Consider the following 15,385-nt stretch of genomic DNA (forward strand, 5'->3'; position numbering starts at 1 on the left):
TTGACTATAAAGAGCTTTGGGACTTTGAGGTTGTGAAAGATGCAATATAAATGCAAGTCTTTATCTTGATGTATGCACATCCTTTTTAAGGGAATCAGCCATGCTTTATGCAACATCATCCTCAGTCTCTACCTGGTGTACTGGTATGCAAAGCTTTTTCTTGGAATTTCATGATGCAGGATATATTGTTAAACTGTAGTAGCATGTTGGTAAAGGATTAGAGGCTTCCTCACTTGGAATACATTTCTTTTGTGAAACTCTCAATTACTGGGCTTGTTCTCCTCCTGGAGGAGCCAAGCTTTGGATTTGGATGGACTGTTGTTAAGGAAATAGACAATAGACAACTCTACAAAGCCTGGAACTGCCCATGGATAGAATTCCAGTCATGGTATGTTGCAGACTTGTGATTCTGGTCTGGAGGCCTCTGCCAAATGTGTGCATGGCAAGGATTCCAAGTCCACATCTCTTTCTATGCAGAGGAGACGTGATGGGGCTGTCAGTTCTCTGGCAGCCTGGTCGGAGGGATAGTGTAACTGTTTTGTATCATCTTTATGATCCACAATGCTGATTTATTTCAAGCTTCAGAATTAGAAAGGAACACCAAAATGTCGACTTCACCACCTCTGCCCACAGAGACTTGCTTTCAATTGCTTCTGTCCTTGCGTTTTGCAAATGTTTACACTCCAGTTAATACCACTTTGCACATTCGCTTGCTGAAGCACGCACCAGACAATAGGGAATCTGTCTCTATTGCTGCCCATCGTTGCATTATTTTTGGTAGCTAATGATCTTTGTCACCACTGCACCTGCTTGTACCACTGACTACCCTTTCCCCTAAAGTAAATTGCACAACTTATTGAGGAATAATGAGGTACCTGTGAGCATGCTCACACTGACTACAAACATGTTGAGTGTTTGGGTGCAATGCAGTATTTGTTATACTACCTGAGCCTATTAATATCAAGTCCATTTGATTTAGGTCTCTGCAGTTATTTCATAAACCTGATCTTCCTTAGAAAAATTGTGCAAAAGTATGTTTTGATAAATATTATTTGTGGTGAAATAACAGGATCGGAGGTGTGAGTCTTTTGCAGAAAGTTTGTAGACTGCAGTGATTGAAAAAGGTGGCTGACCACCACTTTTCTTGAGGGGAATTGGGCATATGCAGTAAATGCCAGCATCTCACCATGAAAGGGTAATGCTCCACGATATAACTTAGACTTTCCTTTTGCATCCTAGTGTACTTAGTTGTTTTCTTTCCTCCTTTACAGGAACTGGCAAAACACAAGGTTCATGGAAGTGGAAGTGGCTCTGAGGCTGCTATTCATGTTGGGAGAGGCAATCCCAGTGTCCCATGGTGCACATTTCTCTGGAGACAGTGCAAAAGCCAGTGTCTTGCAGGAGATGATGCACACAGTTGAGTATTTAGAAAAGTTGTAATTCACCTCGTTGTAATTACCAATACTGAACATCTGGATGGATCAGGAGCTTACTGTTTTAAAAAGGGCATTCTGAACGTTATCCAAGATTGTTTTATTACATGGATTGGCATTTGGGGATTAATTACTTCTAGAAAAGTTATGAAACATTTTGTGTATGCCATTGCATGTGTATAAGATTACAGAGCAACTTGTGAATTCAGTGGGAATTGATTTTCTAGAAAGAAGCCATTTAGCCCATTATGCCTGTGCACGTTTGTTGAAAGTGCTGCCCAATTCAATGGCAGGACAGATGTACTTATAAAGCACTGTAGTGTTCTGAGGTGGTGAAAATTCTTCAGTGTAGGGAGCACTTGGCCATAAAACTAAAATGAAAACAGAAACCACGAAGATATCTTTCATCCAAAGAACAAAGAAAATTTAAGCCAGGAACAGGCCCTTCGGCCCTCTAAGCCTGAGCCGATCCAAATGTACTGTCTAAACCTGTCGGTCAATTCCTAAGCGTCTGTATCCCTCTACTCCCCACCTACTTGTGCATCTGTCCAGATGAATCTACCGTACCTGCCTCTACCACCTCTGCTGGCAACTCGTTCCAGACATCCACCACCCTCTGTGTAAAGTACTTGCCGCGTGTATCCCTTGTGTCCAACACTGGTGGTCTTCAGAATCCTGTAATTCATTACCCTTTGAAGTGCAAATCAAATTGCTTTTTGAAAGTTTGACATTGACCAGTTTGTGGTTGATCTATGTGTGGCTCCCACATTACTGCATTGTAGATTCCTTGAAGAAAAAGGAAACCATGTGGTTGTCATGCACTGTTGAAAATGTGGTTTGCAAGCATTAGAGTGTGATATTACTTTCAGATTCACGTTGTGGAAAAATAAGATACCATTTATAAATCTTTGCTTCCTGGCCTGAGTACTGTAGTGTGGACCAAAATAAATGAATGGTTTCTATTAATTTCTGAAATATAACATGCTTTTACTGTCCCTATAGTTGGTGACATCTGGAGTGAGTCAGTACCAGCATACATCAGTTACTTTGGAGTTTTTCGAAATAGTAGTTCGCTATGAGAAATTTTTTACTGTAGAACCACAACACATTCCAACTGTTCTGGTGAGTTGTTTCAAACACAAATCTCTGGCCTGAATATTGCCAAAAGGTGTATTGGCTTATTGAGTTTCCTTTTCAATTTGGACACATTGTATATAAAGTGTACTGATGCTCTAATATATGGAGAGGGTCTGAGAATATTGAAAAACTGATTTATTCCTAAATGTTAGGGTCTAGTCTACAGACAGTGTTTATAGGAATTAATGGTTTGAGGAAATGAGAGAATGAGTAAATGGGCTTATATTCTCTGGACGTCAGAAGAATCAGAGATCACTTCTTTGAAATATACAAGATTTTGGAGAGGCTTGGTAGGGTAGGCATTGAGATTGTTGCGAGCTGGGGAGTCTAAAATGTGGAGGTGCAGTCTCTGAATAAAGGGACAATCATTTAGGATTGGAATGAGGAATTACTCCACTCTGAGGTTTGTGAATGTGCCAAATCCTCTATACCAGAGGATTTGTTGCTGCTCCATTTTTCTCTTAAATATATTCAAGGCTGGAATAGTCAGGTTTTTTGGCCTTCCATGAAATCAGGGAATACAGCGAACAAGTGGGAAGTTGAAGCCCAAGATTAGCCATGATTGTAAAGAGTGGCAGAGGAGCTCAGCTGGCCTTATCGTTGCTCCTGCTCTTAGTTTTTTGTGAACGTTTTAAGGTGGTAGTTTTAGGGGCACACCTCTTCACATTTTAAGGTCTCAAACTTTCAAACTTTACTAGAGGAAGAAGCCCTAGTCTGTTCAGTAATGCTATTTTTGATCGTTAATAAGTGTACATTCCAATCTGGGAGCTTCCCTGCTACTCTAGTGGTTAGGATTTTGCAGTTTGACTGCTGCCCCCCAGGATCAATTCCCAATTAGGCAATAAAGGGGCTCTTGTGGTGCAGTGTAGTTGTTCCTACCTCTGGTCTGGAAGGCCTGCACTCAAGTCCCACCTGCTTCAGAGTTGTGCCTTAACACTATGAAAAATATCTGTTCCCATGAGAGTGCTTTTAACTTCCATTAAAATAGGCAAGTGAAGTTTACATTAGTGGATCAGCTAAAATGCAACATAACTGGATTCTTTATCATTACTTTTGAGATGTGTCGTAAGTTACAAAACAAAACAATGTTTTTATTATTACTTTTGCAGATGGCGTTTTTAGATCATAGAGGACTACGTAATAGTAGCCCTAAGGTGCGAAGTAGGACAGCGTACCTGCTCTCCAGATTCATTAAATCTTTAAGGTAGGTAAACCCAATAAGCAATGAGACGCCTTCCAGCTTTCACTTTGATTGGAAATCCTTTGTAATACCTAATAGCAGGAACTTTTATCATGAGGTATTAATATTGTTAAAGGGTAAAAGTCTGCATTGAGTTCTGAATTGTTCCATGAAGGTCAGTCTGATGGAATCTAGGTACTCTCCATCACTGGCTGTGGCCATACGTGCCCTTGGGGTGGGGGGTGGGGAGTTCTCTTTGTGTTCCTGTGTTGTAGTGGTGGTGTGTCCTAACACACACAGGCAGGGAAAAACTGCTGAAAAGGGCAGGGAGATGGTCTGAAATGCATGTGTTTCAATGCGAGAAGTGTAATAGGCAAGGTAGATGAACTCAGAGAGCTTTGGTTAGCACATGGAGCTATAACATTATTGTGACTATGGAGACTTGGTTGAAAGAGGGACAGGACTGGCAACTGAATGTCCCAGGATTTAATGTTTCAGTTGAGGTAGAAAATGCTGTAAAAGGGGTGAGGAGGGAGTTTTTTTTTTACTGGTAAAAGAGTATCTCTCAGCTGTACTGAGGGAGGATACAGGTCATTCTTCCATAACACGCATGTTGTCAATGTGAAATGGCTGTAAAGCAATTGGCAATAGGGCACACTGTTTCTCAAACACAGACCTTTAAAACATGTGTTGGCTATAATGTGATTACATCGCCAACACTAAGTGCTATTTGTGTTGCGATATTCTTGTGTAGGGTGGGGTCACACAAGAATGGAACTTCCACACTACAGAAGAGATGACTACATCAGAGGACTTGTGCAGCGAGCCAATATGGGTAAAACTCCAGAATAGAAAGATGAAATACAATGCTGGGGATACACTGCAGTTCTCCTAACAGCCAGTGGAAGATAGAGAAGATGATTATGTCGACTGATATTGGGAAAAGTGTAAAATCAGCAGGGTTGTTGTGGGTGATTTTTAACTCCCGCTTTATTAACTGACATTCAATTTGTGGTAGAGGCTTGGATGGGACAGTATTTGTAAGGACCGTTCAGGAGGGTTTCTTAACACAGTATGTAAACAGTCCAACCAGGGAAGGGGCTACACTGGACCTGGTTTTGGGAAATGAGCCCATCCAGGTGAGTGAAGTTTCAGCGGGGGCACATTTTGGGAGTAGTGACCATAATACCATGAGTTTTAAGATAGTCATGGATAGGGATAACAGCAGTCCTGAAGGGGTTAAGTTGGGGAAAGGTGAACTGCAGCAATATTAGGCAGGAACTGGAGAGTGTTAATTGGAGGCAGCTGTTTGAGGGGAAATCCACATTGGGCATGTATTTCAAACAGCAGTTGATGAGAGTTCAGGAGCGGCACATTTGTTGCCAATGTGAATATTGAGTCACAATTAATTAGAATGGACGGCTTTGAGGTATTTAGGGAAGAGGTGTTGGAAATTCTGGAAAGGATGAAAATAGATAAGTCCTCTGGGCCTGATAGCATTTATCCTAGGATTCTCTGGGAAGCAAGGGAGGAGATTGCAGAGTCGTTGGCCTTGATTTTTATGTCCTCGTTGTCTACAGGAATAGTGCCAGAAGACTGGAGGATAGCAAATGTGGTTCCCTTGTTCAAGAAGGGGAGTAGGGATAACCCTAGTAACTATAGGCCGGTGAGTCTCACTTCTGTTGTGGGCAAAGTCCTGGAGAGAATTGTAAGGGATAGGATTTATGAACATCTGGAGAGGAATAATGTGATCAAGGATAGTCAGCATGGTTTTGTGAAGGGCAGGTCGTGCCTCACAAACCTTATTGAATTCTTTGAGAAGGTGACTAAGGAGGTAGACGAGGGTAAAGCGGTAGATGTGGTGTATATGGATTTTAGTAAGGCATTTGATAAGGTTCCCCATGGTAGGCTACTGCAAAAAATATGGAGGTATGGCATTGAGGGTGAGTTGGAGGTTTGGATTAGGAATTGGCTAGCTGGAAGAAGACAGAGGGTAGTAGTTGATGGTAAAGGTTCATCTTGGAGTGCAGTTACTAATGGTGTTCCGCAAGGATCTGTTTTGGGACCATTGCTGTTTGTCATTTTTATAAATGACCTGGAGGAGGGGCTAGAAGGTTGGGTGAGCAAGTTTGCGGATGATACGAAAGTCGGTGGAGTTGTTGACAGTGAGGAAGGATGTGTCAGGTTACAGCGGGATATAGATAAGTTGCAGAGCTGGGCAGAAAGGTGGCAAATGGAGTTCAATGTAGCTAAGTGTGAGGTGATTCACTTTGGTAAGAGTAACAAAAAGATGGGGTACTGGGCTAATGGTCGGACACTTGGTAGTGTGGATGAGCAGAGGGATCTTGGTGTCCATGTACACAGATCTCTGAAAGTTGCCACCCAGGTAAATAGTGCGGTGAAGAAGGCATATGGCGTACTGGCTTTTATTAGTAGAGGAATTGAGTTCCAGAGTACTGAGACCATGTTGCAGTTGTATAAGACTCTGGTGCGGCCGCATCTGGAGTATTGTGTGCAGTTTTGGTCGCCATACTATAGGAAGGATGTGGAGGCACTGGAACGGGTGCAGAGGAGGTTTACCAGGATGTTGCCTGGTATGGTAGGAAGATCGTATGAGGAAAGGCTGAGGCACTTGGGGCTGTTTTTCATTGGAGAAAAGGTTTAGGGGTGACTTGATAGATGATTAGGGGTTTAGATAGGGTTGACCATGAGAACCTTTTTCCACGTATGGAGTCAGCTATTACGAGGGGGCATAGCTTTAAATTAAGGGGTGGTAGGTATAGGACAGATGTTAGGGATAGATTCTTTACTCAATGAGTCGTGAGTTCATGGAATGCCCTGCCAGTAGCAGTGGTGGACTCTCCCTCTTTATGGGCATTTAAACGGGCATTGGATAGGCATATAGAGGATAGTGGGCTAGTGTGGGTTAGGTGGGCTTGGATCAGCGCAACACTGAGGGCCAAAGGGCCTGTACTGCGCTGTATTTTTCTGTGTTCTATGTTCTATTCCTGCAAAAATGAAGGATAGGTACGGCAAGTTATTTGAACCTTGGATGACCAGAGATGTGTTGAGGTTGGTCAAAAAGAAACAGGAAGCAAACATAAGGTCGAGGAGAATGGGAGCAGACGAAGCCCTTGAAGTATATAAGGAAAGCATTTAAACAAGAATGAGAAGGGCTAAAGGGGGTCATAAAAAGTTGTTAGCAACAGGATTAAGGAGAATCCCAAATACATATGTTAAAAGCAAGAGGGTAGCTGGGTTCAGGATTGGCCCATTTAAGGATAAATGAGGGAATTTGTGTGAAGCCAGAAGAGGGAGGTGAGGTCCTAAACAAACACTTTGACAGTATTCACCAAGGAGAAGGATTTGGTGGAGGATGATCTCGGAGTGTCGAATTTCTAAGCCAAGTTGCTATTAAAAATTAAGAGGTTTTATGCATCTTAAAAAAAAAAGTATTAAGGTAGATAAGTCGCTGGGTCCTGAGGGGATCTATCCCAGAATATTGAAGGAGGCAAGCGGACAAATTGTTGGACCATTGACAGACATCTTTGTATCCACGGGGAAGGTCCCAGAGAACTGGGAAATAGTCAATGTCATCCCATTGTTTCGCAAGGGTAGCAGGTATAACCCAGGAAATTACAGGCCTGCAAGCCTCTCATCAGGGTTCGCTGAGACAAGATCCATACGCATTTAGAAACAAATGGACTTATTAGCGATAGACAGCATGGTTTTGTGCATGGGAGGTCATGCCTCACTAACTTGATAGAGTTTTTTCAGGAGGTGACGAAGATGATTGAGCGGAAAAATGGTTGTTAATGTCTGCATGGACTTTAGTAAAGCCTTAGACAAAGTCCTTCAAGGCAGACTGGTACAAAAAGTGAAGTCACATAGTATCGGGGTGAGCTGGGAATCTGGATACGGGACTGACTTAGTACTGGGGGACAGGGTAGCTGTGGAAGGATGCTTTTCAGAATGAAGAGTTGTGACTCGTGTTTCACAGCAATCAGTGTTGAGACCTCTGCTGTTTGTGGTCTACATAAATGCTTTGGAGGAAAACGTGACTGGTCTAATTAGAAAGTTTGTGGACGATACAAAGATTGGTGGAGTTGTGGAGAGTGAGAATTGTCAGGGGATACAGCAGGATATAGGTCAGTTGGAGGTGTGGGCAGAAAAATGGCAGACGGAGCTTAATCCGGACAAATGTGAGGTGATGCATTTTGGAAGATTGAATATCGATAGAAATTATATAGTGAATGGCAGAATCTTTAGGAGTATTGGTGTGCAGGTTCACAGATCACTGAAGGTGGCAGCACAGATAGAAAAGGTTTTTAAAAAAAAGGCCTATAGCATGCTTGCCTTCATTGGAAGGGGCATTGAGTATAAGGATAGGAGAGTTATGCTTTATACAACTTCAGTTCGGCTACACTTGCAATATTGCATACAGTTCTGGTCACCACATTACCAGAAAGATGAGGATGCTTTGGGGAGGGCGTGTAGAAGGTTTACTGGGATGTTGCCTTGTTTGGGGGATTTTAGCTACGAAGAAAGGCTAGATAGACTGGGTTTGGTTTCATTGGAACACGGGAGATTAGGGGGTGACCTGATAGAAGTTTATAAGATTGTGAATCACTTGGGTAGAGTGGAAAGTATGAGTATGGGGTCAATTACTAGGGGACACAGATTCAAGGGCCGGGGGAGGGAGGTGGAGTTTGAGATGTGCGAGGCAAAGTTTTCCACACAAAGGGTGGTGAATGCCTGGAGTGTGCTGCCAGAGATGGTGATCCAAAGCAGACACGATATTCAAGACCGCATTCAGGAAGCACCTGGCCGAATACATGAATAGGAAGGAATAGAGGTATTCGGTTTCTGTAAGTGAAGACAGTTTTAGTATGGAAGGGCAAAATGTGTTGGACTGCTGAAGGTCCTGTTCCTGTGCCTGTGCTGTATTCTTTATTCTAACTCTGGGCTATACGTGCCCCAGGTTTGTGTCCCATCTCCAGGTTTAATAACCGCAGATGTCATGATACAGGTTGGTTATCAACCTTGCATCCAGCCAATGCTGCTGTGACAGGAGGCAAGAAGAGTAGAATTTTCTGGTCAGCTCAAACAGTGTGGTCATTACAGCACAACAAAAGAAAAACAGTTAAAAATCACACAACACCAGGTTATATAGTCCAGCAGGTTTATTTGGAAGCACTAGCTTTCTGAGCGCTGCTCCTCATTCAGGTGGTTGTGGAGATCTTAGTCTTATTCTCCACAACCACCTGATGAAGGAGCAGCGCTCCGAAAGTTAGTGCTTCCAAATAAACCTGTTGGACTATAACCTGGTGTTGTAATTTTTAACTTTGTACACCCCAGTCCAACACAGGCATCTCCAAAACAAAAAAAGCCTCCCAAGTTAAAAGGTTCCACACGCAGGTGCTTGGAATGAACAAGTGCTATTTTCATTCTTAGGAGCTATCACTCCTGTTTTGTTTGTATATCCTTGCCTCCTCTCCCTGGTGTGTATGGCTCAGAGCAAGGGGAGCAATTAAAGTTGCTGCTCAAAGCAACAGAATTGTCACTAATTTGAATTGCTTGTAAATATGAAACTAGCTGTCTTTATCTTTACAGTAAACATATGAATCTGTACATCGAGGATATTTTGAACAGAATACAGGATTTACTGGTCCTCTCTCCTTCAGTAAGTTTTGAATTATCTTCTGTTAGTTTAATCTCTTTCAGATTTCCAATTTCCTCAGGCTAGATAATGCAAATCAATTGATTTCTGTTGGAAAAGGGGAAGGTGCTTTTTAAAAAAAAAATTAGTCCAAGTCCAGGACTAAGGAAACACTATTGTGAATACTGCCTTTTGCACTGGTTTAAGAGAATAATTTCAAAGAGTTCAAACCATTCTGCCTATCAACTGATTTAATAACTCCTTTCTCTGGCTGGAGTCAAATTGTTTGGTTATCCTTCCAAGGTATGCCTTGGGATATTTCACTTTTAAACGCAATTTCTAAGAGCAAATTACTGTAGCTTGTCTTGAAGGTTTTTGCAAACTGTGCACTACACAGTGGAATACCTGATCTGATGTTCCCCTCTGTTCTGGCCAGTAAAATGCCAAAATTGATTTTGAATGCTTTCTTTTTCAGTGTGCATTATATTCTGACTGACTTTGATAGTTCCTGAGTATTGTAACGGTTTGCTTTCATCCTACTTCAGGAGAACGGTTTCCAGGCTCTTTTAACCAGCGACGATCAGCTGTTTATTTACGAAACAGCCGGAGTACTAATTGTGAATAGTGAATACCCGGCAGAGAGGAAACAGGCTTTGATGAGGGACTTGCTCACACCGCTAATGGAGAAGTTCAAAGTGTTCTTGGAGAAACTCTTAACAGAGCAGGATGGGGAGAGGCAAGCTGCATTGGCAGACTGCTTAAACCATGCAGTGGGCTTTGCAAGGTTAGCCCTCTTGTAATTAAAATTCTAAGTGCATGACGCAAAGCCATGGGGTTACGGACCTCATTTTCTGAGCCCATGTTTAGCTGCTTCATGTAACTATATGTTGATGTAGTTATGATATATGACCTTTCAGGAATACTTCAGTTGGATAAATATCACCTTTCCTTTAACAAAGCTGAACTGGAGCTACATATGTTACAGATGTTTAGATCAGAGTGGTGCTGGAAAAGCATCCGAGGAGCAGGCAAATCAACGTTTCGGAATAGGCTATTCCTGATGAAGGGCTTTTGCCCGAAACGTCAATGTTTCCTGCTCCTCGGATGCTGCCTGACCTGCTGTGCTTTTCCAGCACCACTCTGATCTAAACTCTGGATTCCAGCATCTGCAGTCCTCACTTTTGCCTATTTGTTAGTGTTACAGAAGTATTTTCAAAACTGCAGTGGTTCTAAGGCCCATCTTCATCTCTGGGACAACTCAGAATGGGTGGTGGATATCTGCTTTCACAGCATTGCCTGTGTCTTGAGTTATTTCTAAAAGCATATTACCCTTTCACCTGCTGAATTCTTTCTTCTACTCGCTCCCCGCTGTTCTGAATCATTATGCTGCTATCCCTAGTGCTCTGCTGCTCATGCTCTCCAGTTTGCCTGTAGTCTTCATTTATCCATGCTGACTAAAAGACACGCACTTGTACGGCTGCCTTGTGTTGAAAAATAGTAATGTTCATTTGAAATTTTACTGGAACACCTGAGTTGCACTGGAGAAAGTGCCTCTTATCCAGAAATTTTAAAAATTTCCTTATCCTGGAGGAAAGACGACAGCAACCAAGTGACGTGATTTCATAATCCTTTCTGGTTTGTTTTCAGTTTGGATGTCATGCTTTTTCTTCTCTGCTTACTAACCCCCATTTATCTTTATGCAGTGAATTGATCTATGAGATGTTTACCACATAATGATCTACATATGGATTTAAAACAAAGGGGCATACAATTTGTATGTACTTCAAGAAATTATATTAAAATGACCATTAGTGCCAAGGGAATTGCATTGGGGAAGGCCAGTGAACTCATTCATCTACACTGCAAGACCCTAAAATTGTGACTTTTAGTCCTTTCCTAAAAGATTCAAGACCTCTGTTTGAAATCTACCTTATTTTACACCTGCAGTCCTCATCAAACTGTCAGCTGCAAATGATGCATGTTTTAATTATTTGAGCTACAATATTTCAGACTAACTTTACGATCCAGGAAACTTGTATTTTAGCTTAATAGTTCTCGTAGTCCCTAAACTCTGGCAGGCTCATTTTCAGCCTCTTCATGTGCCACTGAACTCCTTTTTTTTTCAATCTTTCTTCTTTCACCTCTTGTCCAGTCTCTTCTCACTTACATTTAAGATTTCTTTTGACGCTCCACAACTTAGTTTCCTGGATCCACCCACTTCCTTTTCACAATGAGTGTGCATTCCCTCCAATTCCATATTCTGTGGATGATCTGAAGCCTCTCTGCTTCCTTGAAACGAAGCCTGAATATTCCCATTCCGCTGGCACCCTCCCACAATTCACTGTCCAGTACGTCCAATTGTATTATCAGTGCTGCGTCCTATTTTCATCCTAATTTGGAAATCTCATTTTGCTTCCATTTTCCATCCCCCTCTCTTTTACTGCTTTATCTATGACTCTTCCCTCCCTTGACTTCTGTTTCCATTTCTGGGGATAGGCTGTCTGTTACGTATCCATTGACTCCCACATTTGACTACACTTCCTCTCCCCTGTTTCCTGTAATGAAGACTTAATCTAAGCACTGTTATGTTTATTCCATTTCTCTTATTTACAGCCGGACCAGTAAGGCCTTCAGCAACAAGCAGACAGTGAAACAGTGTGGCTGCTCTGAAGTGTACAGAGACTGCCTACAAGCATTCCTGCCAGCTCTAAGTTGCGCTTTGCAGAAGGAAGTTCTGCGAAGTGGTGTTCGGACCTTTCTTCACAGAATGATCATTTGCTTAGAGGAAGAAGTTCTTCCATTCATTCCTACAGCATCAGAACACATGCTTAAGGACTGTGAGGCAAAGGACCTTCAGGAATTTATACCTCTTATTAATCAAATCACAGCAAAATTTAAGGTACGATGCTTAGTTTGTGTTTTGAAAGTAGTTTGAGACTTGTTAAGCCAAATGCCAGCTTTGCTAAGTGGTAATACTCTCTTCTGAATTGAAAAATTGTGTGCAAGTCCCATTCATGACTGAATGCTAAAGGCCAGTATGCACTGCACTCATAATGGAGTGTTGTATTGTTGGAAGTGCAGCTTTCAGGTGAGATGTCAAAGCCATTTCTGATTTACCTGCGTAGTTGGATGCAAACAGTCTTGCGGCATTATTGAAACATGGTATTGTCCTGATCATCCCTCAAATCAGTGTCAAAACTAAATAACTGCTCACTTATTTTGTTGTAATTTGAGGGACTCTTCTGTGTTCAAAGTAATTAATAACATGCACATTTTATCAAATTAACTCACTGTGGAATCCAGAAGACAAGCACTCACAAGTTTGTTCTTTCAAATCACAACATGGGTCAGCACATTTCAGCTTTTATTTCTTCACGCCATTCCCTCTATCATAAAGTCAGAGCGATGTACGATCATCAAACAATGTTCAGCATTGTTCATGACACTTTATACTGAAGCTGTTGATGTCCATATGCAGTAAGACCATGACAAATCCAGGCATTTACTGTTCAGTGGCAAGTAATGTTGGCATCACAAGTGCCAGACAATGCCATCTCCAATGAGAGCATCTGTTGCCCCATAACATTCAATGGCTTTACCATCACTGATTCCCCACTATCAACATCCTGGCATTTACCTTTAATCATACATTGAACTGAACTAGCTGAGTCAGAAACTAGGTATTCTTTGGAGAATAGCTCACGACTTGTGGCCCCTCACAAAGCTTGACATCCGTCTCCAAGGCACAAGTGGTGGAATACTCTCTCACGTGCCTGGCTGTGTGCAGCTACAACAAGACTCCAGTTTGACACCATCCAAGACAAAGAGGTCCATATGATTGACATCCCATCCACCATCTGCGTTTACTCCTTTCACCAGAGTGGCAGCAGTGTGTACAATCCATAAGATGCACTGCAGCAACTCGCCAAGGTTCTTTTGACGGCACCTTCCAAAGCCACAACCTCGTCTACTTGAAAAGATAAGGGCAACAAATGCATGGGACACCAATGCCTCCCAGTCATACATGTTTCTGACTTGGAGCTGTATAGTTGTCCTTTCATTATTGCTGGATCGAAATCCTGGAATTGTTAAGATGTTCCTACATCCTGAGAATTGCAGTGGTTCAAGAGACAGCTCACTACTGCCCTTCTCCAGAACTATTAAGAATGGACAATAAAATAGTTCAAAGAACAGGCCCTTTAGCCCACCAAGACTAAGACAAGCCATGATGCCTTTCTAAAAACCTTTCTCTCCAAGGGGTCTGTATCCCCTGCTTATTCATTTTAATCGGCACCTGATAAACCTGCAAAAATTATATACCTGAAATACTGGATGTTTACTGTATTATCATGAGCCCCGTAATGTCAGAGCCGTCAATTGAGAAGGCTGTTTGCTGGTAGGTATAAACAGTGATGTGTATGCCCCCGCATTACATTTCTGTTACTTAGTGTGTGTTTCCACATTGATTATGTGGACCCCTTGATTAACTGGAATATCTGATCAGCCAGTACACCCCTGGTGCCAGTTAATAAAACGTTGGCTGTATCTGTCAAGATGCCTTTCAGATATTGCTTCTGTTTCCATCTCCAACCCCACCCCTCACCCCTAGCAGCACACTCCAGGTAGTTACCACCATCTATGTCAAAACCTTTCACATCTAGTGCAGCAAGGTAGCTCAGTGGTTACCACTAACCAGGGACCTGGGTTCGGTCCCACCCTCTGACAACTTTCTGTGTGGAGTTTGCCCATTTTTTTCCGTGTCTGCACAGGTTTCCTCCAGGTGCTCCAGTTTCCACCCACAGTCCAAGTTTGGTAGATGGCTGTGCTAAATTGCCCATGTGTTCAGGGGTGTGCAGGCTAAGTGGATTAGCCATGGGAGATGCAGGGTTATAAGGTAGGGGGATGGGTCTGGATGAGGTGCTCTTCAGAGGGTCAGTGTGACTCGATGAACTGAATAGTCTGTTTCCATACTATTAGGATTTTATGATACCTATGATCTCATTTAAACTTGCCCCTTTTACCTTAAACCTATATCCCCTAGAAATTGACTTCAACTATCCATTCTATCCATACCTGTCATAATTTTATAAACCTGTATCAGGTTACCCCTCATTCTTTGTTCAAGTGAGAACAAACCAAATCTGTCCAATTTCTCATCATAGCTAATATCCTTCCTGATGAAGAGTTTATGCCTGAAACCTCAATTCTCCTGCTGCTCGGATGCTGCTTCACCTGTGCTTTTCCAACAACACATTCTCTTTTCTAATACCCTCCAAACCAGGCAACGTCTGTACCCCCTCCAAAGCCAAAACATCCCTCTGGTAGTGTGGCAACCACAGCAGTACTCAAAGGCGATATTATGTTGTGCTGAACAATTGGTGTAATACTGAGAACACAGCTCAGACTTGGGAGCCCATAGTTTTGGAACTTGATTGTGTGTGGGAAACTATATGTGACAACTCTTGTTCTAGCTTTGCTCTTGTTTTCTTGTGAACAATAGTTGAGGTTTGGCTTTAACTTGTATATTTTGAAACTGGCCCCACAATGTTTTCTTTACTGCAAGAGAAAACTTCAGTTATAATTGTTCTATGTTGAATTGTTACAATATCCTATTTTAAATTAATACCTATCACCACAATATTGTGATTTCGCTCTCCATTTGGTAAAATATCTCTGTTTTGTGTTGTTGCAAAATGCTTTCCTTTCCACAGACACAGATTTCACCATTTTTGCAACAAGTATTTATGCCTTTGGTTCAAGCTATATTTGAAATATTATCACGGCCCGCAGAAGAAAATGACCAAACCGCGGCACTTGAGAACCAGATGCTCCGCAGAAGTTACTTTGCATTTCTACAAACCGTTACAGGAAGTGGAATGAGTGAGGTCATTGCCAACCAAGGTAAATTAATTTGTAAATTTTCAAAACAAGTTGGTTTGTTTCCCACCCCCCCCCAACCTCCTCCAACCCTTACGA

At 42.2% G+C, this 15,385-nt stretch overlaps 1 protein-coding gene across 2 annotated transcripts in view; it reads left to right on the top strand.

Moving 5' to 3' along the window:
• xpot (exportin, tRNA (nuclear export receptor for tRNAs)) overlaps positions 1 to 15,385 on the top strand; it is a 55,916-nt gene that overhangs the window by 23,404 nt on the left and 17,127 nt on the right. For both annotated transcript variants that reach the window (XM_043709954.2, XM_087997031.1), the window contains exons 13-19: positions 1,272 to 1,416; positions 2,436 to 2,555; positions 3,680 to 3,774; positions 9,364 to 9,433; positions 9,955 to 10,193; positions 12,023 to 12,308; positions 15,121 to 15,310. In XM_043709954.2, coding sequence (XP_043565889.1) covers positions 1,272 to 1,416; positions 2,436 to 2,555; positions 3,680 to 3,774; positions 9,364 to 9,433; positions 9,955 to 10,193; positions 12,023 to 12,308; positions 15,121 to 15,310 — 1,145 coding nt within the window. The remainder of the gene's footprint in view (positions 1 to 1,271; positions 1,417 to 2,435; positions 2,556 to 3,679; positions 3,775 to 9,363; positions 9,434 to 9,954; positions 10,194 to 12,022; positions 12,309 to 15,120; positions 15,311 to 15,385) is intronic.

The sequence above is a fragment of the Chiloscyllium plagiosum genome, unplaced genomic scaffold (assembly GCF_037043375.1).
Source record: "Chiloscyllium plagiosum isolate Xiang-an unplaced genomic scaffold, Cpla_swu_hap1 HiC_scaffold_19, whole genome shotgun sequence".
Classification (NCBI taxonomy): domain Eukaryota; kingdom Metazoa; phylum Chordata; class Chondrichthyes; order Orectolobiformes; family Hemiscylliidae; genus Chiloscyllium; species Chiloscyllium plagiosum.